Source organism: Leuresthes tenuis, unplaced genomic scaffold (genome assembly GCF_036924035.1).
Source record: "Leuresthes tenuis unplaced genomic scaffold, fLeuTen1.0.hap1 SCAF_1, whole genome shotgun sequence".
Lineage (NCBI taxonomy): Eukaryota > Metazoa > Chordata > Actinopteri > Atheriniformes > Atherinopsidae > Leuresthes > Leuresthes tenuis.
In genome coordinates this window covers 21,452,102-21,479,566 of record NW_027325355.1, presented here as the reverse complement: position 1 = coordinate 21,479,566, position 27,465 = coordinate 21,452,102, and the positions used below count along the sequence as shown (strand labels likewise).

The 27,465-nt window shown below is 38.4% G+C and overlaps 1 protein-coding gene and 1 long non-coding RNA gene across 3 annotated transcripts in view; one reads left to right on the top strand and one right to left on the bottom strand.

Annotated features, from left to right (window-relative positions):
- Positions 1–27,465, bottom strand: part of LOC140272883 (uncharacterized) — an 858,120-nt gene that overhangs the window by 727,728 nt on the left and 102,927 nt on the right. The gene's annotated exons all lie outside the window — the stretch shown is intronic.
- Positions 6,987–27,465, top strand: part of LOC140272433 (interleukin-1 receptor accessory protein-like 1) — a 237,750-nt gene continuing 217,271 nt past the window's right edge. For both annotated transcript variants that reach the window (XM_072368001.1, XM_072367923.1), the window contains exons 1-2: positions 6,987–7,452; positions 24,171–24,266. In XM_072368001.1, coding sequence (XP_072224102.1) covers positions 24,185–24,266 — 82 coding nt within the window. In that variant the 5' untranslated portion in view covers positions 6,987–7,452; positions 24,171–24,184. The remainder of the gene's footprint in view (positions 7,453–24,170; positions 24,267–27,465) is intronic.

Genomic DNA, 27,465 nt, shown 5'->3' with positions numbered 1-27,465 from the left:
TGTGTCATCTCACATTTGCTCCTTTTGTTCAGTTTGTTTGGATTTAAGACTAAAAATGCGTTAAGAGTAAAAAGTGGTTGCCTGTCAGATGTAGGCCTGCAGAACTACTGAAGAAAAATGAGTTTGAGGTTGGAAATAGTACTGTTCTGGAAACCATATCGGGTTGAATTTTGTTTGCCTACAACGCTAAACACAAAACCAAGATTTTCATCCTGATAGTAAGCAAGCAACACAAAGGCCTAAAAAAAAAAAAAAATGTTCACATGAATGCCACACTTCTCAGTCAGATTCACCACGCTGTAAATGAACTCCCACAGCTAACATGACACAGAGATTTCTACTGTCAATGGACTCTGTGTCAGTCAGCCCTCTGACTGTTGCAGCAGGGGTTCATTTTGACTTTGCAACAATGGATTGCTTTCCTTTGCATGCTGAAAGAGGAACTACATAGAGCCTTAACAGTGCTTTAATCTCAGCCCAACAGACTGCAACAGAACTGGGGTTCTGTTGCATCTGAGAATTCTCTGCTGACTTAAAGGACTCCCTCACCAATATTTGACTGAGTGCACCCATGAGAAATATCACTTAAATGTCAAATGATTCTAAAGCATATCCACTGATAGTAATGAATTACATCTAATTTGTTTGAACACGAGGGTGTTTGTTCTTGTAAAATCTGTTATAGATAAAAATATAATCCAACTCGTTGTAATCCAAACATAATCCACAAATATCAAATTCATTAAAATCCAAATTAGTCCAATTCAAACAATTGTGGGGAAAAAAAAGTTGTCTGTCTGATAAAACCAGCAGATTGTATTGAAACTCAAAGACATTCAAATCTTATTTCTCCAAAACCTCTTAGACTGTCAATGACAGTTCTCCTCAGCACGAAGAATACACAAATGTTGCAGAAATATCTGGAGTGAGAATCTGCCATTTCCTCAGTATTCTTTTTGCTTTAAACTTGCTGGAGGAGTTATGATGGTCTTCCTTTCTGTTTAAATATCCCAAAGTTCAATTAACATCAGTTTCCACATGCTTTACTGGCAGCGTGCTTTGAATTGAGCACAGTTTTTTTTGTAACTTGGACACTGCCTAAAGAGGCTGATACTGATCCGTGTGATTAGTCACAGAGGTTTCCTCTGAAGACCTGTGCCAAGTTTTTGCCTGTTTTTAGTGCTGAACACTGAGGCACTGTCCTTGAGGGTCACCTCATTTCTGTTTTTTACTTTTCCATTTAAAGTCGGAGCTTTCATATCATATCTGTTTACTGCATTGACAGTTGATATATTTCTATATTTCTTTCTATATTTCAGTACAGAACATTTGAGGTATTGCACAGATGTGTGTTCATCTGTTGTATTTATGTGGGGCAGCAATGTGTTTACAAAAGAAATAGATGAGATCATTCTTTTAAATGTTTTACACTTAAATGATGGTTCAGTGGCTCTCCTGGAAAAACATAAACCTCAGCAAGGAAGGACTGTGGTTTCTGTGTTTATCACATTCAAACTTGCGTCAAGTCGCAGCCCATTATATCTTCTCTGGGGAGCTGAACTGAATTGGTGATGAGCGGTAAATTATGCATCAACTGCATGGTGACATCACCTCCAAAAACAGTCGCACATACATCTCTACGAGAGAGGTCATGTCCTCCTTCACTGCATGTTGTGAAACTTTGTATTAGAAGAAGAATGCAATGTATGCAAGACTAACTTGGTTTCTGTAAGAGATGCTTCACTTTCTATTGATGCAATCATTCAACCACAGGAACAAATGAAGACACGTAGTATTTGTTTAACAGGAAGGGTCATGCTTTGCTAATCTGTGTGGTATATTATAACTTTGTCATGTTGATGTTCTCTGCTCAGACTTGTTTGGTGCACTATGTTTGGTAGACGGTAATTGGAAAAGGGCTTTGAGTCTTCCTCCAGTGACCTCATTACCCCAATTAAATCTGTAGCCTTCTCTGCAAACAGTCCATCTCACAAAGTGATGTCTGATTATTACTCTCAGTCCAAGTGAGCTTGATGCAGCTCAGGAGGAAGAGCAGGGACATATGGTTATGACTTTAGTTCACTGTAGCAGATTTTCCTTTTTATGTTCTTGTGAATGAAAAGAATACACATTTGAAAGAAGAAAAAAAAAGTAGTGGTTTGGGAAACTCTTAAGTTCCTTGAATAAAACCCACATTGTCTTATAATACATGCACAACCTGAGCATCAGCTAATAGTTTCTTTAGAGAAACAAGAAGGACTCAAAATGTGCCTGAAGAGTTCTATCGTTCCACCTTGTGTGCTGTGATAATTAAGACTTTCTCTCATTTTTGCATCATGTTTGACCGTTAAAACCAGTGAGCTGTTTCTACTTAAACTAATGAGTGTCTAACTCTGCTCAAGCCTACAAATACCAGTGCTCCTATGAAAATGTCACTGTGCTAGTTATCAAACGTGCAAGAATCCTCATATTTAAAATGATCTAAAATATTCAGGATGAACATGCAGAGAGCCTCTTGTCACACACGGTATAATCCTGTATCCAAGTAAGGGATGTTGCTGTGCAGGTTATCCACCCACCACTGTTTTTATTTCATCGTGCAACAATTAGGTGACGCATCATTCAGACCACTTTACACACAGCAATTATCATTCAAAAGGACATCTGACAAACTTAGTTCTCTTGATATCCCAGCACCAAACACTTTGATGTAACGAGTGGATGTCATGGTACTTTTAGACACCATATAGTTTTGTTCAGGCACAAACCCTGAATAACTTCTGGATAATGTGTTCCTGCTCAAATTGTGGGGTCAGTTTCTAAAATCATGTCTCCTCCTTAGAACCAATGCTAAACTCATCTGTCCTCTGTAACTTTTAAAAAAGAAAAATTTTTTAATGACTTTGAGGACTGTCTTCTTTATCCTTTTCCCCTTTTTTCCCCCACCAGATTTGACTGTTTTCAGCCAAACATAACAAAAGCTAATCAGTAGGGTGTCGTATGATGCAAGTTAAACTCAACCTGGCTTTCATTCTGTTATAGCTGGCTGTCAAAATCTCCTCTTAGATCACCTGTACTATGAAGGTGACCTTGACTATCTGTCTTGGGTGTTTTTATCATGACAGGCACTCATAAAGCTCTTAAACCTTTAACTTGGATCAACACTTGTATCAACACTGTGTTCTGGTTAATCTTGGTGCTTTAGAATGCCAAGATTTGATCAGCATCTAAATGCGGTACCCTTTGCGACTTTTTATATAACTGTTATGTTCTTCATTTTCTGTCTGCTTGGCTATTTAGCAGTCTGAGGTGTTAGATGCAAATGATGCTTGCTGAATTATGTTCCAATGTTCAACATCCACTTTCAGTGTCCTCCCTGACAACATTTGCATGTTTCAGTCCAAGTTTGCTGTCTGGGATATCATCAGGACAAGATTCAGTAAAAGCTGTTGCTTTTTTTCAGATGAGTGCATCAAATAACTGTACATAAACAGCTCCAGAGCAGGTTCTGAGTGATCTAACCAGATTAAAAGAGAGAAGAGCCACCTTCATGACACTAAAGATGGACTTTCAGCTCAACAGAGCTGCTCAAGCCACTAATCTCCTTTGTAGTACAGCCCTCAGGCAAAAAGCAGTGTTCAACAGAAGTAACAGGAGAGCTATCCTCACATGATGATGCTCTTATTCAAGCATGCAACACAGCGTGATGTACCTTGAGGTTCTGTATACAGGGTCAACTTGAGGCTTCTTTCCTTTTGGTGTCAGTATTGCACACAGAATATCAAACTAGACCAACGATATCCTGAAGTACACCTGGAAATGAGTTTCTGCAGCTTTTTATCAGCTCATGAAACTTTTTGCATGTTTGCCTGTTGCACAGCTGCAGTCATCGAAACTGATGAGAAAGAGCACAAGTGGTTATTTACTTTATATAACTTGTTTGGTTATAGTTTTTATGTACAACCTCAGTTGCAAAAAGTCGGTACAGTAAAATATAGATTAAATGGAATGCAATGAATTGGAAATCTCCCAAATGTTTTATTCACCACACATGGAATGTTGACAGTGTGACATTTTACTGATTCTCGACTTTGATGGCAGCAGTATGTCCTAAAGGTTTGAGATATTTCCAATCACTGCATTCTGTTTTTATTTACTTTTTTTTCTTACATGTCATGTTACAACTTTTAGAAATTGGGGTTATCGCTGACTCAGGATTGAGGGCAATCTGTTTTGTACAGATGTTTTGCATCATACATCTGAGTAAATCATCCATCTTTGAATGTTGACAGTTTGCTTCTGTTGTTAGGAATTATATATCTAAGCTTTTTTTCTACAGATGTATCATTGTTACTTATGCTTTACTAAGAACTTGTGTATTGAGCCCATTAGTATGCATTAAGATCATCTCTCCTCATTTCATCAGATTTCTATGACTCAGGGAGAGGATCATCTCATAGAACATACAGGAACATCTTTCAGGCAGCAGTTCCTTTCAACAAACTCCACCTCAACTTTTGAATGAGTCACTATCTTTATTATTTATAGCTGATTCTATAGAATGTTTCTCAAGTTTTCTTGAAGTCTTTCAGGTGCTGATTTTATTGGCTTTTATGGCAGAGGAGTTTCATACTGAAGACCAACTTAACTTTAAGTGAACCGCTTAAAACAAACCTTTATTCAAATAAATCTAACTTGTGATTTGTTTCACAATGATTCCATTTCTTCAAAAGACACTTTTCATAGCCTTCCTGTATCCCTTCATTTTGAAGGAAAGCATGAAATTTTTTTTCCACACAGAACATCAGTAAATATGTCATTTTTAATTGGAACAGTATAAAGCCTCACGCTGATGCTGTCAAGCTGAAATGTGTTCCTGCACTGCTTTTCAGCAGGTAATAAAACAGCCTTGTTTTGCACCCAGTGATGTTGTTTTTCAGTTTATAAACTGGGATTTGAAAATGATTCATAAAGCCATTAATCCATGAAGAAAAAGCTGAACAATCCAAATGTTTTATGAAGCAGTTACTATGGAGTTCATCTTGCATCACATGAGATGTAAGAAAAATGTGGACATGAAGTCTGGCTCACATTTACGGATTTGTTTTAAATTGCCATTCTTTCAGGCTGACACATAATTTCAAACAATCAACCTTCACACTGTTGTCCTTAAAATTGCACAGTAACTGGTTAAGCTGAGGCTATTTGAGAATGCAAACCTTGAATAGAAGGGGGAATCAATGCCGTGTTTGTCCACATCTTCACTCATTAAGGAACCTCTATTCACATCAGGGTCTGTATATGACAAAGAAAGCTCACAAGTGCACAGTTTCAGTCCGAGAAGGGTGGTTTTTCTCCCCCTCAAAGCCGTCCTCTCATCAAAATTCGCTTCACAGAAAAGTCTTGCCAGAGGCCAAAGTCTTGACAGGGGTAGCCCAGTGAGGGAGGAATCAAACAAGTCTCTTTTTACAGGCCTGTTGGTGGTCAGGGAGACCGTCTTACCTACAAATCCTTAATCTGTATCACACCTCTCCTGTCCTGGAGGAGGGAAATTAGCTTTACTGTCTGTTCTTTGTCTTTTTTAAGTCAGAGTTTTGTTTTTCAATGATTTCATGTGAGTCCCTGGTTACTCAAACTCTCAAAACACCTGAGCTTCATCTGAACTGTTTTGTGACAATGATCAGTGTTTAGCTTATTTTAGATAGGTGAAGAATGGCAAGAAATACTGATGTCAGACCTAAACCATTTTCTCAATTTAGACATGGATGTCCGTGTAATCAGAACATGTTTTCCACAATTTTTCTCCAAGTAATGACTGCTCCAGATTTTATTTTCAACCCACTGGAAGTGGGCAGAAAATGTTGAATAAGTGAAACTGGAGCACAGCATATAAAACATTTTCTGTCTCAAGTGATGGTATAGTTTCTGCTAGGTCATGCATAACTGCTGTGCATAATTAAATGAAATGATGTCAGCATGTTTTCTTTCTACTTTTAAATTATTACACTGCTTATGTTTTGTGATGGTTTTATTTCTCTTGAAACACTGATGCCACCCTTTTGTTTTTCCTTTACTCCGTCTGATTGGATGCGGACAGTTTTGTTTGTAAGATCTGAAGCTTTTTATTGGATAAGGCAAAAAAATAATTGAATAATAATTCTAATGTCGAGGTAACATTTTGTTTTATAACCATCGGAATTGTTTTGTTTGAATGCTTTTTTTTTTTAGATCAATTGGAAATATCATAGATTTGTTTTTGTCCTGTGTGGCATTTTGTCGATTTTCGTGAAAATGATCTGTTGCCTCAAATGTCATGTCGAGGATACCAACAGCCTTATATGCTTCTTGCGTGACTTGGTCAGGAGAGTTGTCAGACCTGTTTTTGTTATTTCCATTGGGCGGCAGTGCGTCTATCTGCAAAACTAAGCTTCACCGCATTGCCTGGCTGCTTGTGCACTCTGTCCTCTTTCATAGCCAGTAAAAATAACTCCCTCAATTTGCATGCAAATGTGCAAAGAAGACGTTTGAAAGATAATTCATCCTTCATTTGCTGCGAATGTCTGAAACATTCGCTGCAAATAAGGATGAAGACTTCAGAGGAACGCAGATCTGATTTGAAGTGAGTATCAACTCAGGCAAAGGAGAGGGAGACTTTCCCATAGGTTCTTCAAAATAAGACGTTTTCAGGAAAATGTGGTTATTTGCAGAACAACCTTGAAAGCCAGCGTAACGAGGAAGCAGTGGAAACTTATTATAACAATGAGGCAGATTACAGCAGGATACACTGACATAGTGCACGATCCAGACATGCTCCCTTTGAGACGTTATGACCCGTTGCTTTTGCGGCTCATTTTTTAGATTTTGAACGTGGTGATGCGCCTTCTGTTCATACACTTATTTTGATGGGAGAGCTCCTGGTCTCCGGTGCAGTTTTGGTTAACTTGTGATCACTTGACGATTCATGCGTTGATACAGCTACACGCTGACGGAGAGGGAGAGACTGTATCTGATGTGTCTTATTTTCTGCACTTCACTTTAGAAATTTGCACTCGTGTGGTCGCGCTTTAGGCTGAGCTCACCTGCCGGGGCCGTGAGCGTCTGATTGAACCGGATAATCAAACTAATTGTCAGAAATAGTCCCCCACTGATTCCGTCGACCGTTGCCCTAATCACTGTCATGATTTTCTTCATTTTTTTCTTTCCTGCTGTTTGAAAGTGACCGGCTGCAGGTGTTTTTGCGCTCTCATTTGCGCCAGCAAGGACTGGCAATATGTAATTGGGGATAGACGCCGCGTTTTTGGAGAAGTGGACTATTTCAAAGCTGGAATTCCCTCTTTTTAAAAGACCTTTTCTGCTTTACTCTGTAGACCAGAACAGATTGTGATACACAGTGATGGTGTGGGGCTATCAGAACTGACAGAGTGGACCTTATCGTTTGGAAACTACTCCTAGGTAAGTTCAGTTAACCTTTTCTCTTTTTTTACGTTGCCAAAGTTGGATCATGATGCCATCTGTGAATATATTTCATTCACTTTGGATTCTTTGGATTTGACACAATGACACAGCTATGTGTGTGTATATATATATATATATATGCCTGTTTTAATGAAGGGATTCATGGTCTCTAAATATGCGGCACACATTTGCGCATTTGGAGAGAACAGGTCTTCCCGGCTTTTACGCATGAATCTCTGTCGCCGTCTTCGCTTCTGTTTAGGACAGAACCTCCAGTGAAACGGCTGCAGTGCCGCGGTTCAGGTAGATTGCTGAAGTATCAAGTATTTTTCAGAAATAAAATAATTACTCTAGCATATCTTTCAGTCTGTCGGTGGAAATAAATGGTTTATTTACACATTTTTCTGTTTTCTTGACGGTAATTATGTCTGTGTTCAGTTGCAAAGCGCTCCGGTGCGTCAGGGTTGTACGTGAATCTGTGGATACACGCACACATACACACGCGCACAAATAACTCGCGTGTATGCGACAGCGGAGAGAGGCGAAAAGAGCTCGTGCTTAGTTACTTCAAATTATTTCTGCTGAGTGATTGTTTGGCAAGTCTGCTCGCTGTGCTTCTGCCCGGTATGTGCCAGTATCTCCTCTCATTCCCTGCTCGTCTTCCCTGCCTGGATGGATGATGGCTTATGATTGCCCATATGGATGTTGGAGTCCCTCTCTGGCTCCAATCATATTAGGGTTTGCCAGTTGAACATATTAAGGAATCAGCAAGTGACACTGATACAAAGTTGGAGCTGTTGCTGGCTTAAGGAAACCTCCCTCTCCTCCCGCTACAGATGAGTTACAGAAGACTGCTGTAGCTTGCAAGTTGCATCTCACCATTTTATACAACAGCCTCTGGAGAGATTCTTATTTTTTTTCCTTCATCCTGTCAATCTACAACCGTCCATATTCTCCTAAGGCTGCAGGCAGTTTTGTTCAATCAGTTCGGTAGCTGTGGAAGTAGAAAAAAAGTCATTTGTTCCTACTTTTACTGCTTGCTAGAAATACTTATATTGTGCTCAGCTCAAAATCTTTTCACTTCAGTTTCTAGTTGACACAGAATCAGATACATTTTGAGTTGTGGGGTTGTTTTTGTTTCTAAAACCTGAGGTTAAGCTTGGCCAAAGGAGCAACCAGTACCACATGAATTAATAGGTAAGTGGCAGTAGCCACTTAACAGATGCCCTGCAGCTACATATTGAGCTGAGTCGAGTGCTCTCATACAGAAATTGATTTAGACAGAGATTATGTCATCTGGCACTTTATTTATTTATTTCCTTAATGCTGGTCAAGTTTACCCAGTAGTACTGAATCCCCCTGCTTCATGAAATAAGTGAAGTATGAGTTAAAGGTACTTTGAAGATGTTTTATTTGTGACTTTAGTTAAAGTCCTTCTTGATTAATCCACACAGCTGGTTTGTCATGCTTTACCATAAACTAGGCAAACAGTTTTACATTTTCTCACATAAATCAAATATTAGTCAGTCTGTAGAATAAGTTGCATGTTTTCTGAGGTGCTGTCTTGTTTCACCCTCTACTAAGTGGTATTTAATCTTCAAGCATCAAGCTCAAACCAAAAATGAGCTACAACAAATTGTGACATGGCTTTTGAAATGCCACTTGAACCCACTGCGTTCCCTCTGGTAGACAGAAAGGTCTGAAAACATCACATTTCTTCCCCTTCCTGTCTTGATTGATGCTTTTAATTTTCAGGGAGCTGTCACTAAAGCCCATTGGCCTTGGCTTTGCAATCAAGGGGCGGACAGTCAAAGGCTTTCAAATGAAAGAGTTCATTAATGTGGTGGGAAATAAGGGTTGTCTCACTGTAGAATATAGGCTCTGTGTGAGAAGTGATTGGAGCAATTGATGAGGATTTGTGAGCAAGAATGTTGAAGAGGAAGTTGAGATGGTGCTACCTCAATCATGGCTATTAAATGACATTAATAAGACTCAAGGGGAAATGGGAATACTCAGAGGTGATTGTGTATTTGTGTGACTGTGTGTGTGTGTGTGTGCGCGCGCGCATATCACAAACGTACTGAAGCTTGAACACCTTCCTCTGCTGCTTGGCACTGCTGAGCGGAGTTATTGACTGTTGTGAAATCTGAGTATTAGAAACCGTGGACTACATGCATAACAGATGTCCTCTCAGTTAAATCTCTTGAAAATCCAATTCCCCTGAAGATGAGATTCCTCTTTCTACATGCCTAGTTCCATTTTTCCTTGGAATCATTGGGCATCGATCTGATTCTGAGCTATTTATTTTTGTTGCAGGCATCGTGAAGAATTGACAAGTACGGTAGATCAGATGGATAACCATATATATCTCTGCATGCTGCTTTGTCCACTCGGAAGAGTCATGACGACAAATAAATGGAGAGAAATCTTTCTTTTTAGCATTTACATTTGAAGAGAAATGACTGTTTATAATAGAGAGTGTAACAGGAGCAAATTTACAAATTTTGTACAGCAGGAATGCAATTTCTCCTCTCTGAAACCTCTGTGGAAATGTCTTAAATTTATTTTATAACTCCTTGAGAATCCCCATTTCATGGCTTGAGAATTGAAAGTGCAAAAACATGCAATATTTTCTGATGTATTTAAACTAATACACTTTTAGATAAATGCATCTAAGGCTGTATAATATTGGCACTGAATGTTACTGTTGTACTATTTGTTACATAAGTGGTACTTGATGAATTGATTGGTTGACAGACAGAATCATAATTGAGAACAAATGGCCCATTCACTGGTTCCAGCTTCTCAAGTGTTAGAATTTGCTCTCTCAATGAGTTTATTTTGGACTGTTTGTTCAGCAATAAAAATGGAAACGTAATTTTAAGTTCCCAGAAACGTGCCAATTCTGATTTATTCTGATTCGCTTTCTTAAATATATGGTGGCGAACACCAAAGTTTTGAAGGAAGATTTTCAACAATATCCTCAAAGTGAAAAATTACAAACTGCACCAGAGTCCAATTGAATTTTAATTGCAATTTATCCCATTTTCTTTCTAGTGTGAGTGACTGCTACAGACTGTATAAAATGACAGATAAAGTAATTGAAACTCATTGAAGATGAATATATCAGAGCCTTAAGGTGCAATATTGCTGATGGCCATAAGGCTCTGGCTTAAAAAAGCTCTGCTTCTAATGGACCCCCATTCAACAAAAGACTATAAACTTCTCTCGTGAAATGCGACCGTAAACTTTTCCAACAAGTCTTTATAGTGTGATTGGTTGAATTCACTCCCACTGATTTGTGTGCTGTTGTTCTCTTTGAAGATAACACCATAATTCTAAAGATATTAGTCCACACAAAGTCGTCAGAAATCCGTCCATTTAAGTTTCAGATGTCACTCACCAGTTCCACCTGCTTATTCAAATGATGTCACTTGTTTCTCCAAGACCAAGACAGTGTTGGCCAAATAGCAAACTCAAAGGTTCAGTTAACAAATCAGTGGCTGATGATTTGGCAGCTCAGTCCATCTTTTATTTACAGTCTATGGCAACGGCAGTATGGCTGCTCTCTTTCAGTGTTGCTCATTGTATAGTCTTCTCTCCACTCATCTTACAACAGATCTTACGAGACAATTTGTTTTAAAATTGAATTGTTTGTTTTCTACCTTACTGTAGTTAAAAAGAGGCATTATCTGGGAGGCATATTCTTGAGTTTTTGTTCCCGGAAATTAAACTACTCTTATGTAACATTGTGGTGCCAAAGTGGGAGCATGCTACAGAATCCAGCTCTTTGTATTTACAGGTAGCTCATCTGGTGTGCATCATTTACACAAAACCTCTGTAGCATGAACTCTGGTTGAGGAGCTTCCATCTCAGCCTTCTTATGTCTGTGTGGCTATGATTATACTCTGTTGCTGTTACACATCATAAACCATGCTGTGGCTTGTGTTTAAACTGCAACAGGATGTGATATTGTAGAAGCTGAAAGGCTGTTGATAATGGCTAAAGCTAAAAACAGTCTTATTTTGATTGATGAACATTTGTATGATCTCTTTCCCTCTTGGCATTGCGTTAACAAACACCTGGATGCTCCAAACCAGCAAACTGCCAAAACTTCTGCTTTGAGATGACGACACATGATGACGATCGGTTAATCAAGTGCATTTGATTAGCAGCACCTGGCTGCTACTTAATCTTCTTAATTCCTCTGGAAGCAGTAAGGATGTCTTTTTTTTTTTTTAATACACTGCATCTTCAGTTTGGCTGAGTTCCTATTACATAAGGGTACAGTGTAAAATGTAATCTGCTTTTGTTCACCTTGTTGTATCTAACTCATTTTTTCCCCACTTAATTAAAAAAAAAAAAAAAAACCTTGAAACTAAAGCAGGATATACTTTTCTTGTCCATGTGACTGCAGCCACATCTAGTTTAAAATATGTTGCCTTACAGTTTATTGCATTTTCACCGTCCCTTTAGTATCTGCTGGTTTTAATGTTGTATTTATTTGGATGTTGTGGCCGATGCTTTGAATTTGTAAGCTGGGCTGCTTTATTCTGATTTGTGATGAATGTTCTAGATTAGTCATAAACATCCACAGCTACAGCCAGACATTTTGGTATTTGTCTGTGAACCGGTTCTTCAGAAAAGCTATAATTTTGGATGTGAACTAAATGGATTAGTCTTATTTTCATCAATGAAGCTTTTCTTTCTTTTTTAAGAATTGAATACAAGATTTGAAATCGCTTGAATGAAGAATTCCACTTCAGTTTCACCTATTCAATAACTCATTTACAGTTGTCAACATTATTTAGGTCATATCAGAAAGGAAGCATGCTCTGTTTTCTAGTCATATCTCTGCCAAAGTTGGAAAATCAGCCCTTGAGTTCTTTCAGTAGGAGGCTTGCCTGTATAGAAAAATAAATGGTTTTCGAGCTTGGCCCCCCATTCACTTTAAAGTGTTGAGTTCTGGGTGAACCCTTTCCTGATTTTACGTAGCACAGACGTATCATAAAGAACAGTCTTCCTTGCAAATCATTTAAGGCTGCTCATTTTTTAGACCTTGATGTGAGCGACTTCATATATGGATGTGAACTGAGCCGAGTGGGTGCTGCGGCTGTGCCGGCTTTATTTACTTTCTGCATTTATTGGCATTGCAATTCTAAGAGAGCACAGCTTAATACCTTAATAAAAGGATGGTAATGGCATAATTTCCAGCTGTCTCTTTGCACTGGATTAAAAAAACAAAAGAAAAACGTTCAAAACACAAGACAGATTGCATGTCTGTGGGTGTGATCGAAGCATAAAGATGACCAGAATCAAAAGCGATTTAAAAGCATTCATTTTCCCATTTGTTGTGGCAGAAAATGAAAGGACTCGGGCTGACCCACAGTGCAGTATGCCCTGAAGCTCAAATGTAGTGTAGGTCAATTGCAACAACTAAAATGAAATAAAGAAGGAGGCAGCGAGGTATTCATGTTGATCTCTCTGAAACAGCCACGTGAGGCCAGATCTGTTACTTCAGTGGTACTTTTTTCGCTAGGGGCAGCTGATGTTTACAGTGAACACATTCCCGTCTTTAATCAGCAGGAGAATGAGGCGCCCATTACTATAAGCAAGAGGACAGAATTATTTTCGCCATTTCTTTTCAGCTCCATCGTGCCATGTCTGGAGGTGATCCTCTGAGACCCATCCAGCCTAGAAAAGATGAAGTTGATGTGTCTTAGATAGCTTTTAGAGAGATGTGGAAAGAGGATGGAAATTGCGTGCCAGCGGAAGCAAAACGAGCAATTCTTTTCCTCCAATTTCCCCTCCTCACCTCATTGGGTTTGTGTTTACTCATTCATGAAGGCTTTGTTGTGACATTCCATACATTGACGTCAAGATAATAATAAAAAAAAAAGTCACAAAAATGTTGCAGGAAAAAGCAATGGATTACTTTATTTTACAGTATTACAGCATACCAAAGGAGATATACCTCACAGAGCCTTTTACAAACTAAGTAAATAGTCTCAGCAAGGGCTTTTGGGCATAAACTGAGCGAATTGCTCATACTATTATAATAAAGGGCATTGTGTATCACATTGGTATCCTGAGGAGAAATGCTGAGTGTTTGCACCAAATTCTCCTCTCTGAGCCAAGGAGGAGCTGAAATAGAACAGCTATGTACATCAAGGGATTAATAATAAGTGAAATCAAGAAGCGCTTCATTAGCACTTTTCCATTTGTCATTAGCTACTTCGCACGAGACTTTGGGCTACATAGTATTTACGGCTAATTTTGTACATGTATTTCAGCTTGACTCGAGTGCAAGACATGCTGTGTTTGAAATAACTTCTTTGTTTGTGCACCAGGCCACATTTGAAGTGTAAAATTCATGCACTACAGTGCCCTGATATGGGGAAAAATGGATATTACTTGGCAATGCATTTCTGTGTGGGTCTAGACTCATCTAAATAAGCATGATGTGATATTGCACCCGTCAGCATTGACAAAATGGTGTAATTCATCATCTCTCTTTTTTCTTCCCACTGTATAGTAAACAGTCAGGTTTTTTTTGTCATAAAGGAAAGGTGACATGATAATTTCACACACAGTCAAGGTTAACAAAATGCCAAAAAGCACCACAACATTTATTCCATTCCATTACTTATTAAAGTTCTTGTGATAAAGTGACACAGGGCTGTGAAGTCTACTAGTTTAATATTCAGATGCACTTTGCAGCTACATACTCTGTTGTTAGGGCTTTATTTGTGCTTTGTAGTATTATTTTACTACCCAAATCATTTCTATGTTAATGTCCGTCCTATGTTGTAATGTTTTATGCATTATACAGTATGTTCACATGGATCTGCTTGAATGATTTTAAAACACGGGACTCGTATGCTGTCCTCTGGTTTTGCTGACTGATTACACTTTTTTGTGACAAAGCCTGCGGTGCTCTCATGACATTCTGGTAACAGTTGAGCCACTAAGGCATCATTGTTGGATCACATATATCTATTAATTTTTTCTGTAAATCTGTGTCTTTCTGTAAAATGTAAGTTAATTTTCAAATGCACTAAAATTTCTTGTGTGTGTCTGAGTGGTCTGAATTGTAGAAAAAATATTTTTTTAACTGAACTTAGTTCAGTTTGAATCCATGACTTAGCAACAGCATCATCTATATATCTAAACATAACAGTTCCGGGGGGGGGGGTTATTGGTGTGCCTTTCTCCCAGCCGGAGCATGGCTCCATTCCCCCCATTCTGGACCGGACCCACAGAGACCGGCTCTCAACAGGGTTTGTGATTTATGGGCCACTTTACAAGAAGGGCCTGGGGACGCAGCACTCCTTGTCCTCCGATATTGAATCTCTGCTGCCAAGCATGGAGATGTGGGTCGTCTGTTATTGTGAGAAAGCTTATTTGCATTGCGCAGTTGAGCTCACAGCGGTAGCTACAGCATGTCTGCTCGTTTTGGCTCCTGAGTTTGTTTTTGCTTGCAGGGCTGCTGGTTTCAGACATGTAAGGAACATTTTCAGGGAGAAGGTGCACTGAAGACAAATGACTTTCACATTGTTGCGTTTGTAATAGCTCTGCACCTGTGATTATACATAATATTGACATATATCTAAACAAGTGCTGAGTTTTGTTTGGGCATCTGTCTACAAGAAGAATGCATTGCTTTATTAAACCATAAACAACATGCTGTACTACAGTATCAAATAATCTGAAAGCCACATGCTGCACATCTGCTCATTGTTGCCTGCACCGTGCATTCCTTTATGATGAAGCCCTACATTTTTCCCAGGTACAATAATATGCAGTCACATACAATTATTGAACAATTTCAAGCAAACTTACCTTGAGAAAAAGATTTAAAAATTATTTTTTTTCCCATTGACAGGATCACAGATTTGCTCTGTTTTTGGTTTCTTCCGAGTGATTGATTTTATTTAAAAAATCAGCAAAATAAATATTTCGTGGCCTTGATTATTGTAGTTGCTGAAGGGTAGGCGTTTATTAACTTGTGTTAATAGCTTGACAATCCTTTTTCATTCCCCTTAAATCAGCCCACGATTCTGCTGCTTAGCGAGACAGTACAGTGATTTAGCAAACTACAGTACGTACGAGGGCATTATCTCTCTTATTTATAGGCCCTTCTTTTTTACATTTGAGGGTTTAAGAGTGTTTATATTGGGCATCTTATTGATTGCTATTAATATTTCTCTTTAATCTGAGAGAAGCCGCTCTGCAGCGCTAAGAGATGTCAACAGTTGTGCTTCTTTTAAACTGAGTAGATGTATCCAGTGAAATCTACTGTTGTTTCTGTATAAAAATATGGAGTTATTTTATTCTATTTTATTTAAAGTCAGAGCCCCTTGAAGAACTTGGACTTTGATGCTCTTGACTGAATAGCATTAGCATACTGTAGAGTTAGCCAGAGACTCACCAGTTTGGCAGCAGATCAGTCTCTGTGTCGCAGATTTAAATTTAGGTGCCAAGTGAAAATGTGTGTTAAAGGTTGTGTGTTAAAAAGATACAGAGAGAAACCTTTGAGTCTGTGCAGATCTTATCACTGCCATTGGAACTCTCCAACTTAGCTGGAGGACTTTTTGATTTTATTTCTCATTTGTCTAAAATCCTGCCTATGCTGCTATGGTTGGGTGTAATGTTAGGCCTTAGATGAGCCTGGAGCTTGGACTTTTACAGTCATTCAGCAGCTACTGTGGCCTTGTGAGCTCCTCTTCAAGGTGAATGCAATATCAGACTTTAACATCTGACCATGTTTGAAAGTTTTATTGATATCGATAGAAAAGATAATGGCACGACTTGCAATGGGCAAGTTTCTAAAACTTCTGTAATACAGTAACTTTGACAGAATTTATCCACATCATATGATTATGATTATTTGATCCACTGACATAGCTGCAGAAATAATAAAGAGCAAGTTGCAGGATGAGCCTGAGGTTAGGTCTATGTAACATTGCCTTGGTTATTTCATAATTTAACCAAATGGGTTTTCTTTTTCACCCAAAAACAGCCGTCCGTCAAATTCAGTAGCCTCTGTTACAATTTAAATATGTCCTTTCGTGTCTGTGTCATGATACACTCAGCATGGTAACTCAGTAATATTTTCTTCTCACTCTATATCTTTTGGTTAGTTTTAGGCACCAAAATGACATGGTTAGACTTTGGGGGAGGAAGATGGTTTGTCTTAAAATGCACAACTTCACAGTGTTATCCCGGTGCATGAAATTACACAGCAGCTGTAAGAGAACAAACAACTCTTTGACAGCCCTAATAATTGGCCTTGTTTTGAAAAATCAACATCCATTAACTCTGGCAAATTTGCTGTGTATATGCTGTAAATAGTTTTAAATCACAACACATTTAATAGACTGTTATGGAGACAACTTGGCAAGATTCTGATGTTAATTGAAATGGGGGTACTGTGCATATAAATCCATAGTTAGCTGAATGTTCACCAGTCAGAAGCTTCTTTGTATGCTGCTTGGTATCATCTCATGGTCTCCACCTCTTCTCCTTCTCCCTTACTAGAGCTCAGCTTTCTTCCCCATTCACTCTACCTCTCAATAACTCCTCTTAGCTCTGGCCTGGAATATCCAAAGAGAAAGCCCTGTTCATTTAATGTCATCCTTATTTCCTTGACAGCAAGGCAAGATGAAGAATCTAGTTAGCAGGCAGCTCAGGGAACCAGACTAAGAATTGGACGCGGCTGCAAAGACAGTTTGAACGTGTGTGTTTGAGCACATCTGTGTGCACATAGCATTGATTGCATGTGTGTGTTTTCCACCTGACTTCTACTCTCAAAGCTCCCAGCTCCCTAGACAAAAAAAAAAATGATAATGACTCCTATATTTAAACCAAAGAGGGTTTTCTGTCTTCTACATTATTATGTGATTCACGTGAGCAGGTATAGGTCTATAAAAATATTTGATGAGTAGTGGGCATTCAGAGGCACAGACTGGTCAATGTGTAAAACCTAAGAATAGAAGACAGAAGAGTTTAGGAGGTGACAAAAAGTTCAAATGATTTTTTATGTAAAAAGAAAAGCTAAATTTCTTAATGTACATGACCAATGTTTTTTGGTTTGTTTTCACTGCGTACTATACTTTAAACGATTAGGTATAGGTTTTTAACCAAGATTCTGCAGACTTGAGATACTTCATTGATATTGAAAAAAATGAATTGGCTTGAGCCCAATCAGAATCTTTTTTTTTAATTTTAATTCAGAATTCTGATTATGACAACATTACTTTAACATCCACTTTACAAAAAGTAAAAATGGGTTATTAGCTGTGTAAGACCAAGCTGAATTAAAGCTGCTTTATGGTCAACAGTGTGTCAGTATTGATGTTGTCAGTATTGATGTTGACAATTGATGTCGCAACGAACTTCTTCAGATAAAAATGATAGTAGAGCCCCCCCCCCCTTATTTACTCCACCCATGCAAATGGAAAGCTTATGGCTCATTTTAATTCTAAGACCAATTTTTTAAGTAGGCAGTTTCTGTTGTCAGTTGGTCTTACTTATATTGTAGAGATGCTGAATGATGATTTTGTAAATGACAACCCAAATATACACAGGTGATTATTCTTAGGGACACGATGTAGGCTAGCTAGCACACCAGCTCACAGGCTGTGGGTTTGCTGTGTTTTGCTGCGTCTCTGTGTAAGGTTATACTCCTTTCAGTGACTACTTTAAACTAAAAATAACTGCCTGATACAGAATAAAAACTATTGTGATGAGAATTGTGTTTCCATGTGAAACTTGATATGTTTTATTAGTTTTTAAGTTAAGTGACCTTTTTAATATGACACGGTGGGCTGCCTTGCTGCTCTTGTCACAGGGACAGAAGCACTGAGCCTCATTAAGTTTGAGAAGGACACTAGAATCCATTTTCATTTAGCTGAGGACAATGCCGTTGAGTTTGTGGCCATATTAAAAGGCAAAGTATTTGGACTCATACGTTACTAATCATAATATTATTTTTTTCAAATGACCATCCATCAGTTGTATTGAATTTTTACATGTTTTAGAGTAAAGGAGATACAGTGCTTCTGGTGCATATAGTGTGCAAGACTTTGAAACAACATTCAAACATGCCTGCAGGGGGCTGAATTGACATAGAATACATGTAAACTGTTACAGATTACTGTCAGGTAAAAGAAAATTTGGTGGGAGAATTATAAAACATGACATATTATTCCCAGGGAATTGAACACCCCTAAATTAGCTTATGATGATACAATCATTGCATCATGTGGCTACATAAAGTGCAGTTCTCTGGCTGATCCTTTTTTCATGTGTTGAATATGCTCCTCATGCTTGACATTTTCGTTACTGTACCCAGAGAAGAAGTGAACTGGGCTTATGATGGGGGAAATAAATGAATACAATTCAAAGATAATTAACACGTTAAGAGATATTTATTGTGTTCAAGAAACAACCTCCTCTTTCTCTTCTCTCTCCGTATGTCGAGAACATGGAGGCTTGTGGTTGCAGGGTTATTAGATAATCTAAAATGGAATAATTCAGTGAGCAGAGCACAGACTTGTGTGGGTGGGTGTGTGCGTCAGCCAAGGTTATGAGGGCTTAAAAAGTGTTTCTCACAAATAGAAATGTTAACTCACCAAGCAGAGTACGTATCAATTTTCTGCCTGGAGGTAGGAGGAAGGGGCAGAAAGGTGACATGGAGAAGAGAAAGAGAAATGTAATGACAGAGACGGAGAGGGTGTAAATTCATACTGAGTGTCACATTTCTTGTTGCTTTATGTATTTCAAACATGCCACCGTTAATGCCACTTATATATAAAAAGCAAAGATAACAATCTTAAGTCAGGGGCCATATTCCAAAAAGATCTTGGCTTAATTACTTTCTGAGGAACTTAGGCAGGTTGTGTCTGTTTAGACAACAAAAACAAAGAGAAGAAAGAGGTTAGTATTGAAATGCTTTCTCAGTGGTGAGCACAGACCTTGAAAATGAATGGCCTAATCATTAAATTTAGTCTCTACTAAGATAATGGGTGATTATAACCGCTATTTTGTTCAATGAAGTTGTCAGATAACAAATAGTTAATTCTGCCATTTTGTTTGTGCCACGTCAGTTCTTTATTTTCTTGTTCTGTCTTCTTTGCCTGGTTTGCTGTCTGTCCTCATGCATTTGACCGCATTTTTCTTCTTAAGAAAAAAGAGCGAATCATAATGGACAGGCTTGTAGTTATTAAAACCATATGATTAACCACGTAATTTAAAGTATTTGATCTAATTTGATTTTGAATAGGTCTCTTTTGTTTTTGTTTTTTGTGTTTGCTGATTAGTTTGCACAATGTTGGTTGGTCTGTAAATTTTATAACAAACCAGAAAGCAAACATACTTTTTTTCATATGACAAATGTCTTTTTTTTTTTTTTATCAGTTACTTTTATCACTTTTCTGTGCTCAGTGAGAAATACATGTCTCAATGTCACAACATGATCTAATGGATAGTGTTTTAAAATGATAGAACAAGACTTTATTTATGCCAAAGGGAATTTGTGGTGAATTGATTCCATACCAGCAGACAAGTTAATGATAAGAACCGACTTCTTTCTGTAAAACATTTTTCTCCTCTGCTTAAGATACTCGTGAGCCTTTCAAGTAATTTTCTTTACCCCTGATTCAGTTTCTCACATTTCAGATCTTTTAATCTGGAACTTGGTAACTGAAGAAGGTTGTGAACTTTGAACTTTGAAAATAATTCACAGATTAGCTGTAGTAATCCAGTTGGTTTACCTTCCTTAGTAAGGGAATGAAACCACTGATATGCAAAAAGCTAATAAGGAGTAGACCTACCTAACTCAAGACAAATTTTGCATTTATCGATGTACAATTTGAAGGTCCTCCCTCTCTGCTGTGCTTCACCTCTGCCTGTAAAGTATTCCACTCCTCAGGAAGCCATTATGCACGTATAGTTCATTAATCAAAACATTTATAAAATTGGCAGTGATTTACTCTAGAAAATCGTCAAATTTATCACATGGAGAAGCTTTTTGTGATGGGAAGCTTTATGAAAGCAGCCCCAGGAGGCCAGCAGTTCTGCATCCTTTCCCTGCTTTGAGGAACCCACAGAAAGTTAAATGAATAAGCTTATTATTTCAGATTTTCCACCCCACCAGTGACATTACCTCTGTGTCACCATGAAAATGAGTAATTATTTCATCATTTTGACAGCAGTTTTGCTGAGCCAGTATTGCATGCTGCATAAATGGGCCTAATAATGGAGAAACATAAACAAACAGACATTGTGACATTTGAACAGGAATTTCAACTCTGATCTGGAATTTGGAATCTCACTAGCGTGCCACAAAGGTATAAAAAGTCATTCAGAAGCATTAGATATGATGGTGGTTCAGAGCTGAACAGGAGGGTCTTCAAACACAGCAAGAGATTTTGAATTGGGATCTTTTTCTCTTGTTTTTTTGTTTTTCTTTTCCTTATCTCAATATCTATGTAGCAAAGCAGCGAAGCCTCAGTTGTAGACCGGTGTTTGTGGTTGTGAGAGGGAGATGGATTCCTGAGGCTAACTCTGAACCACAAGAGTGCTCGGAGTACCCCATTTCTCTTGCAGAACCCTCCTCGAAAGTAATGGAATTTTGGATGAATCTGCTGTGGAGGAAACGCTGTCAGGAAGGGCAAAGAGTGGATGCTTTAGGAAAAAAACAATCACAGAATGAGAGGCAGGTGACAGCACCTTTTGGATGAACTTCTTTTAAAGAATGGAGCACTGAGATGCTTGACAGGATAAGCTTTCATAGTAGGGATTTTTAAGAGAACATTTTTTCCCAAGATTTCATATTGTTTTTTACATCTGGTATCTGTTTATTTCTAGAAGGGGGATAACTCTTCTGGCTTTTTCCGCTCTATTGTGTTTCTGATCATATCTGTGACAGACAGCTGCACTGAATTTTCCAGTACTCACTAGTTAATAACAATGTGCCAACAAGTTAGACGATAGCAATAGTAATACATGATTACTGATAAACTGAGTCTTGAGGTCATCTTTAATATCTTCCATCAGCATTACAATGTAAAATGAAAGGTAAAGCAGTTTAATTTAAGCATATTTGTTGAATTTGCACTGACATGTGGTTGGCAGTCATGGATTATTGAATGAAGGATACCTGTATCAATATATGGGAGAAAGGTCAGGAATACAAACCAGCAAATGTTATTCTACTTAAGAAATGTGCAGGAAATTATTTGTTAGCTGTGGTACTCGCCACCATCTTAATAAAGTACTTTTACAACCAAGCTGACCAGCATGTCAAATCTCCCAGGCTAGACTGCATTCAGTACAACAAAATCCAGAGAATATGCCGTCTCCACTCTGCCCTGACACCTTACAAATAACAGCATATGTCTGGATGCTGTTTGACAAGCTCAATTTAGTACTGCCTTTTGTAATTGGATGGATTCTGGACATCCTCACTGCTGATTGTTTGGATTGACAGATGCAGCTACACAAAATAACACACATACACATACTGTATGTTCCAGATTCTTCCTGATTTCTACAAAGGTGCAGTCAGAACTATTCTGACTGGCCGAATGGCAACCTGGTGTCAATCACATGAAGCCCAGGATCTGCCGCAGGTGGAGGATTCCACCCAGAACATCTCTCATACGCCCATGTCCAGCAATGGCAAAATGGGCTCCATGGACAGAGCTCTCTGAGAAGTTAAGGACATAACGCAGCCCAGCCTGAGTGTGTTTACTCTGTTGCTTGTTTGGCAGGAAGATACAAGAATCCTCTGCTAGTGCAGCAGCTTCTTCCCTCAGGCTGAGTACAGTATTGTAGTTATTTTTTAGCAATAGTGTGGGGCTGATACTGTGCATTTTGTTTTTCCCTTGCAATACCTCAAAACAAATTAGCTAATTTTACACACTACAAAATATATGGTAAATGGCAGTGCTTTAGTTTGAATGGGTCCATGTCATGTTTACATGCGATACGCTGATATTATGCCCACATCCAGATTTAATATATCAGTGTACCCAACAGAGGGAGTTTTTTTTTTCTCACCAGTACAGTGGATATCAACAGATGACTTGAATACAATTTGAGCACCATCTTAACCTTTTCAGTGAGAAGTCTTCTCTTGCTTAATGGCCCAGGATGTCACTGAGCAGGAGGGACAACGAGCAGAGCTGGTTATCCAGTCACTTCCTGTGTGTTTAAACCAAAGAAAGAGAACCCATTTTGTGCCACTGCTGCAGACTTTCACCCAAAACAGAAAACTAATTAAAAAGATAAGATTTTTGTGTAATGGCAAGTGGCTTTTCTGAGGAGGCATTTGTTGCAGGAAGCAAGTGCTGATGACAATAGGCCATTGACAAGGAAAAAATGGCAATGCCGCCAGTGTTGGCTTCCAGCCAGTTTCACATGCCTGAGTGTCTCAAGGGTTATTGTGGCTTTTCAGGGTTTCTCCTCAGTTTTTCTGATTCAGCTTTGTGGAATCTCTGTGAAGCATTTTCTGGGGACTGAAATGTCAGGGGAGTTGCCCTTGTAGCTTACATGGACATTCAGACCTGCTTAAGATGGCAGTTTCTCATGTAGCAAGGAGATGAAACAAATTAAGATGGAGAGATTTTGTCTGAACAAAAACAATTAACTTTCTCGCATTCTGACCGCTTGGTTTCATACAGGTTTTATTTTTATTTTAATTCATCACTGTAGTTTTGGTTGAGTGATTTATTGAGAGAGATATATGATTCAGCTAAGCCTAATTTGACTTTTAGTAAATCAGACAAGACCCCCTGCCTCTGAAATGCCCCAAGAGTGATATGGTGTCGTGTGGAGTACAGAACAAAAGGCTGTTGCAGACGAGCTCATGTTGGAACCTTGTCAGTACCCTTATGGACAAAAAATAAGTTACTTTCCTACATTCTTTGTTTTTTTCTTTTTATTCCTGCAGTTTCATGATCAGCCAACATTGTAGATCAAATCAATTTAAAAATCAATACTTGCTCATATTGTTTAGTGAATTTTGAGGTTTTAGATTACTTTTCTCTTTTGGCTACATTCTGCTCTTTTCTATAACTTTTAAATGTCCCAGAATTCATCTCATAGTGACATTTCATGGCATATATGTACTGTCCATCTTTCTTTGATGCACCATTTCATTGCATTTACTTCCATTATGAGTTCAGGTCATGGCACTTGAGTACTTTTCAGTGTTTATATTAAGCCAGATCCACTTTTATTCACATCTCACCCAGCTTTCCTAAACAATTATGTTAACAAAGTTGTGCCTTGATCTAAACAGGCACCTGATTATGTCATGTTGGTTGGGAGAGAAGTGGGTTTAGAGTGGTGGGTAGTTGGCAGAGCAGCAAAGCCAGGTTCAACTTAACAGAAATGCATCCTGACACTTGTGCCATCAACAGCCTTGCCCAGTGTGTGCAGCACAGCAAGTTCCTGCAATCATAAATAAAACAAAGACTGACAACCAAAGAAAATTTTCAGAGATGCCAGTTGACCTCAAGGCTTGGTGAAGTTCTGTAATCGCTTGATTTTTTTTCAAACTTTGATTCAGCTGCCAAAATCAACTGATTTTTATCTCCTATTGCGATATTTATTGTAACTTTCTTTGTTTTTTGGGGGGATTGTTTGAGTGTTTGCACAGCTTGCCTCAGTATGAAATGATAACTCAAACTTTTGTTTCTTTGTAGGACCGGTTAAAAAAATGAAAGCTCCCATTCCTCTTCTGATCTTACTTCATGCTGTTGTGGTCCATTGCCTGAAAGTGGTGTCAAAGAGAGGCTCGGGTAAGTTTCAACTCCTCCCTCCTTGTCTTTTTATTTTTAATTTTTTAATAAAAACAAAAACAGAAAATGGAGGAAAGCAATAATTTTCTACTTTACTTACAGTATCCAACAAACAGTTACGACAACACCTGAATTAATTGATACAGGCATTTGATTCCTGGATTTCAAGGCTGTTTTTTTTTTGTTTTTTTTTTACATCAGAGCTGTTAAATGCTGTTTCCAAGCAGTCATGATTAAAACAACAAAGCCATGCAGATTTTTGCCAGCATACGTTTTTAAGTCTATTCAGTAAAAACTGAGTGTCATACAGTCGAAATGGAATATGTCATCATTGAGCTCTGCACATCAGATCCACGGTCTTGTTTTGATTTAACTGCAAAATGAGTTGCATCTTCCATTAAGCGCTTAATCTATATCTAAAGATGTAGCTGTGTTCTTTGTAGGAATTTGAAGACGTTAACATGGTTGTTACACAAATACTGCATCCCTTTTCTCTCAAGACACCAAAATAATTGCTTTCTAAAGTAAAGGAATATCCACACAGGCATACAAAAGGAATTCTTTGGCCAATTTCTTTCTTCTCTATTCTACAACTGCTTACGTCTGGGTTTTTGCCCATGCATATTAGGCACAGGTGTGGAAATGGCCCATGGCTCATCAAAAGGTTTTTTGCTTTTCCAGCAGAAGTCCTTAGGGGCTATCTCTTTGGATGCTTCATGAGCCATTGCCAGGGGCAAGGATTTGAAACGTGTCCACTGATAAATGAACACCCCTTTCGAGCCAGACCCCCGTCCTTTATGCCTTCCCTTTTCGATTGTACAACTTTATTAGAAGCCCTGCTAGTTGCAACTTAGGAAGCTGTTGTAAAAAGGGAATTCTAGGCAATGAAAGCCTGTGTGAAATTGGGTTGCTTTCAATTTTATGGAACAGGAAGAAGCAGCACGGTAGGGACAGGAAGGTGAGTATCCCAGTATAATAAAGTAGTGGGTTTATTTCCAAATAGTTTTGTTGGAGCCAAATCTTGTGCAGTTTATTTCTTCATTTATTTACTGCAGATTGTATAAAATTATCTAATTTTAATTTAAACCCCAAACTCAAGTTGCAGTATGGCTTTCTTGTGATGGAAGATGGATTTGATATCCACAGCAGAGAGTGCCTGTTTTGTTCGGGCAATGCAGACTTTTTTCTTTGTAGTTCTCATTTTGGGGCCAAACTTTTTGACGTTAATTCCATTTAAATCAGAATATTCAAATGGAAAATAGATAAAAATTAGAAGAAGAAAAAAAACTACTGAGATCAAGCGGACATTAATCAAACAAATCACGATAGAATCTTTAATAAGACACTAACTAAGCTGCTGCAAAATCTGAACATGGAGTGTATTTCATTTGTACCTTCAAATCTATGTCCGCCCATTAACGGAAATTAAATGACTTGATTAACGTCCTCAGGGACCACGAATCTGCTGTCTCACTTGCTTTCCCTTTTGCTAGCACACACAAACCCTGGAAACCATTACACAATGCTGCATGTGCACAGCCATTATCTGTACATTATTAAATTCAAAACACTCGTCTTTTGAGTAATGCTTTGTCTGCATTTGTACTGGGGGTTGGATGGTGCAAAAACATTGAATGCATATCTGCCATACTAATCCTCAGCATGCATATGTAGGAGAACGTATCCATTTGTCCTCTGCTTTGGTTCCTCTTTGCCAGAATGCTGATATAGCCTGAATGGTTGGGCAAACAGAATAATTATGTACATTTCTGCTTAATACAGCACATCACATCAGTCAAACCCCACTGTTTGATACACTTACACTGTAGATTTTCGCTCATATTTGCAGTCTGTGATGTACAGGAGTAATATTTGTAAATCCATGGGATTTCTTCACTTTGAACCATCTTGGCGCAGCCTTGAACTTAGGTCTGTTCAGGCTACTGTATGTCCAGAAACTGGTGGTCAGGGCTCAACCTTTTAGTGCAAAATTATGCTTTATGACCCTGGTGTTTCATTAGGCTCAGATTGACACAAAATAAAATAGATAAATTAAAGGCATGACAAAATTAAATCTGCGACAGGGATCCAAAATCCCAGTGAAATTGTATGTTTGTGGTCTGCACATACTGTAAGTTTGTCATATATATATGTTTATTACATGTGGGGATTGAGTCGAAGACTCTGTGTGTTGTAAGTTTTAATTGTTCCGTGTGAACAGATTTTTTAAAAAAAAGCATCTGAAAGATTTTATTACATTTCTTTTATTAAAATAGATGTTGTGTCATGGGACACTGCCCTTTGTTAACCCATATATCTGTTCATCACTCAAGTAGCTGCTAACATTTAAAAGATAAAGAGAAAATAGAGAAAAAATGACCAGGGTTATGAAAATCTTCAATCCTGTCTGGTTGATTTTTGTGATAACAAGTGATTATCTTTGATAATTTAAGAGGACCCTGCTCTCTGAAAGTATGTTGTAGTGTTTTTAATGTTCTAAATGCACAATCCTTTCCATTCTTATACCCAGCTGTACGATAAATGCTTCGAGGGACTGTGCCGTCAATTCCTAAAAGTGATCTTTGGGCTAGTTGGCACCAAGCTGAACAAAGTAGACAATCTGCTATGAGGACCTTGTGAATATATTTTCTGTGATATATTTTTGCACCTTTTGATCATGGATTATTTCCAGAGTTTAGAGGATGTAGTAGAAGTTGGAGAAAATGCCTTTTGACAGTCCTGAATACAGAGTAGACAAGTGTATGTGTTGCAAAAGCAACTAAAAGGGCTGAATTATTTCCGGAATTCTGTCAGAGATTGCTGAAGTACGTCACTGCTATAGCACCTGCTGAGTCTTTCAAGTGTTGATGCAAACCGCTAGAAACCTTCATGAAAATGTTCCTTGAGCAATTTTTTTCATGTTTTTGTCGCAGGCAAAAGGGAACAGCATGGCTGTCAACCATCTATCAAGAACAAGCAGCGTTTCCCTTTTTCTTTCCACCGATTGGCTGCCACAGCGATTTGAAGTTTACCTGCTGCAGAACAGAACATTTCTGTTTTACATTCAGTCAACGTAACCCTTTAACAAAACTGTTAACATGTGTCTCTTCAGTGAACTCGTGACAGCTGCAGCTTCACAGTGACATTTTTTGACACCCACTGAGACAAATTTAGCCTCTCTCCTCCCTTCTACTGTACA